This window comes from Lactuca sativa, chromosome 5, assembly GCF_002870075.4.
Source record: "Lactuca sativa cultivar Salinas chromosome 5, Lsat_Salinas_v11, whole genome shotgun sequence".
In the NCBI taxonomy this organism is placed as follows: Eukaryota; Viridiplantae; Streptophyta; class Magnoliopsida; order Asterales; family Asteraceae; genus Lactuca; species Lactuca sativa.
In genome coordinates this window covers 237,081,290-237,084,486 of record NC_056627.2, presented here as the reverse complement: position 1 = coordinate 237,084,486, position 3,197 = coordinate 237,081,290, and the positions used below count along the sequence as shown (strand labels likewise).

Below are 3,197 nucleotides of genomic sequence, written 5' to 3'. Positions count from 1 at the left end.
ATGGTTAGTTATGATCTGGTGTATCGCTTAAGCGTTAATGCCATTCAAACAGTTTTTATCAATGTCTTATGAAGTTAACCAACTCGTAAACACTTCTCGACTTATGTGTTTAAAAATATTTTTGAAGTGAACTAGTTCATGTCATGTGTTGCCAATTTATAACAATTTATTGTTTTATAATTAACAAAGCGATCTTTGATGCTCATTATACGTTCGATTCTATTTGTTGTCTCCAATCAAGTTCATTTTATTAAACATAATTATAATAAATATATACAAGCAATTTAATCTTTAAAGAGCCAAAACTCCTATAACATTGCACAAGAAGGCCCAATTGGTTCCACAATAACATAGAAGACCTTCCAAGTTATCCTGCAAAATGTTGTATGCATTCTTTGACTCTTGAGGTCAAACATGCTACTTTCAAATTTAAATGAGTGTAGATTTTTATAATTTTATAGTTTATCACAATCATATCTTTAAAAACAAACTCATTCCACAATCAAAAGTCAAATATTGACTTCTATCATGGGTACAAGAACTTATTGTATATGGATCAAAAGGAAAACCAATCATTTGTAACTTTAGCTTGATGAATCATGAACATATCCACTCCCCAAACAATTAAGACATCGTTGAATCCTGCAATCAACATCACAATATCATGGTCAACTTTCTTAAGTTCTTTAATCTCCAAAAAAATTTAATAAAAAAGTCCACCTTAGATTTCAAACATTTAAATAAGTTCTTTAATCAAAAAATTTCAATCAAACACATTTCTTGTATGTCAAAAGCAATTCATCAGTTCCTTATAAACATATGAAGATTAAAAAAAGCTCATTTGACTCTAAAAAGTCAAATATTTATGGAGGTTTCAAAATATGAAATTGAACTGACCTATGGGCATCACAAGTAGGACAAATACATGGATTTATGAACACAGGATCATACAATGGAGACCACTCTATTGTAGCATTCCCTTTGCACAATTTACACATGTAAAACCCTTTCCCTCTACATACATCGCATGAAATTGTATTCTTTTTCTTCATAGATGATGACGACGATGGCGAACCAAATTGATTCTGCAACCATATATCAAAATCAAACCCTGTAGAACCCTAATTTCTAGTAATCGTTCTTCATAATTACTCTCTAAAAAGGTTAAATTAACAATTCAAGAAACAAGAGGTGTTAGGGTGTTTGTGTTTACCTGTTTGTGTTGTGTGAGTAATGTAATTGCAGTGGTGGAGATCATGGTGATGGTGAAGATCCCACCTAGGGTTACAGCGGCCCCTTTCGCTAACGTACGTAGCAGGGGAGGGAAATTAACCTTCCCACCATCGCCGCCGTCGTCTGAAGCCATTGCTGTGAAATTTCCGAGCTGGGGTTTATCTTTTTATGCCAAATTTGAATCTTTTAGTTAAGGTTTTACAAATCCCATAGTTAGAAGAATTAAAATTTTCGGATTAGAATGTGTATGTTTAACGTATACATCATACACAGAAAACAAGTAGATTAGTTGAGGGTTTGATCCTGATGTAACTGTAGCCCATTTTTTAAGCCCATTACCTGCAAAAGGATTTTAAGTCGTTGAAGCAGCCTTCAAGCCTGAAGCTAAGGAATCTCCCACCCATCCCTTCTATATTGGACCAACCAGTCCATTGGTTTTTGATTTCTTATTCCCCACTTGTTGAAGAATGAAGATAATTAAAGATGTTATTTTTAATTTATTTTACTTAAAAAATATGAAATATATATTTAATTAAAATAAAGTAATGATGATGTGAACACCACGTAGGCTTGAAATCGACTAAACAAGCTATTTCATGTATTATTAATTGTGGAATAAAATCATATATCTAAGTTTACTGTCAAGATCATCATTATTAAAACTTTTATGTTTAGATGGGTAAACTGTAAACAGGAGGCGTTAGCTTATATGTTGTTAGTCCACATGTTTATGGACTCTTTAAGCTTTAGCACATTAAAGTTTAGTCTTAGCTAGTATTTATTATTTCCTTTCTTCTTTTTAGCCTTAACATTTTACATTAAGAACCTTGTAATTTTTCTCTTTCAATAATCATATGACAATATTCTTATGGTATCAGAGCGAAGGTTTGACATATTTTTAGAAGATTTTGTAGCAGTCATATGGTGGCGCGGATCGACCTTCACGGTGAGTTCGCTCGGGGTTTACAGGGGGGGGGGGGGGGGGTTGGCACGCCGTTTCATTTCTAATATGTTTGATTCTCATTCGTTGTTGATGTTCGTTTACTTGTTGATATTTATTTGATGTTGTGGTTAGTTTGTTGTTTCTGTTCTATCTCTTGTTGTTCGATTGGTTGCTTCCGTTGGTTTGTTGTTCTTCTCATTCTCTGATTGCTTATCTATTGGTGTGGTTATTTATCCATTGTCAACGTGACTGGATATGATGATTCCCTTCAGTCAATTAGCACTCGACTATATGGAAAGAACTATATATATTGGAGTTATGTTATGAAGAACTTCCTTCATGGGAAGAATATGTGGGGCTATGTTACTGGGACTAAAGCCAAATCTTTAGTGCCCCAAGGTGAGAATTTTGATTTGCTGGTTGATGCGTGGGAGACTAATAACTCCAAGGTCATTACTTGTATTAACAATTCTGTTACACAGTTTATTGATATGTAGTTGTCTAAATATGACACAACAAAGGAAGTTTAGAATCACTTAGAGAGACTGTATAGCCAATCCAACTTTGCTAAACAATATCGGTTAGAATATGATATATTGCCCTTTGATAAAATGACCTAAGTATTCAAGATTTCTATGCTGCTATGTCTGATTTGGGGGATCAATTGGCTCTACTAAATCTAAAGATTTAAAAGATTTTGAGCCTTATATTGCTAGGAGGGAAGAACAACATTTGGTCCAGTTTTTGATGGTGTTGTGTTTTGATTTTGAAGGCCTACGTGGAATGATTCTTCATCACTGGATTCTATTGTTCATGTGTCGATTGTTGAAGAGACTCGTATCAAGTCTTATGCAGATAAAAGGTTTAAAGCAACCTCTATTCCTGCTTCCACTCCTACTGTGCTTGATGTTTACTCTAATCAGTCTCGACAAACTTCAAGGGTTGCTTATGATGAGTGTGCATTCTACAAACAGAAAAATCATTTGGAAACTCGATGTTCATAGTTAGTCAATAATGGTAA

At 33.9% G+C, this 3,197-nt stretch overlaps 1 protein-coding gene across 2 annotated transcripts; it reads right to left on the bottom strand.

The window, feature by feature from the left end:
* Nucleotides 1–421: 421 nt before the first annotated feature.
* Nucleotides 422–1,681, bottom strand: LOC111887244 (uncharacterized). 2 transcript variants are annotated; one of them, XM_023883409.1, is made up of 4 exons: nucleotides 1,573–1,681; nucleotides 1,214–1,395; nucleotides 898–1,085; nucleotides 422–642 (listed from the first exon to the last, which is right to left on the bottom strand). In XM_023883409.1, the coding sequence occupies exons 2-4, from the start codon at nucleotides 1,364–1,366 to the stop codon at nucleotides 585–587; spliced, it is 399 nt and encodes a 132-aa protein (XP_023739177.1). In that variant the 5' UTR covers nucleotides 1,367–1,395; nucleotides 1,573–1,681; the 3' UTR covers nucleotides 422–584. The 2 variants fall into 2 exon arrangements, with proteins under 2 accessions (XP_023739177.1, XP_023739176.1); XM_023883408.3 differs by lacking the exon at nucleotides 1,573–1,681 and having other exon boundaries at nucleotides 1,214–1,555.
* Nucleotides 1,682–3,197: the final 1,516 nt, after the last annotated feature.

Bases quoted from the DNA above. Each gene is read 5' to 3' on its own strand.
- LOC111887244 (XM_023883409.1), bottom strand. From the start codon at position 1,366: ATGGCTTCAGACGACGGCGGCGATGGTGGGAAGGTTAATTTCCCTCCC. The intron at 1,086-1,213 runs GTAAACACAAAC...ATATGGTTGCAG, and splicing joins TACTCACACAACACAAACAG to AATCAATTTGGTTCGCCATC. The intron at 643-897 runs GTCAGTTCAATT...TGTTGATTGCAG, and splicing joins CCTACTTGTGATGCCCATAG to GATTCAACGATGTCTTAATT.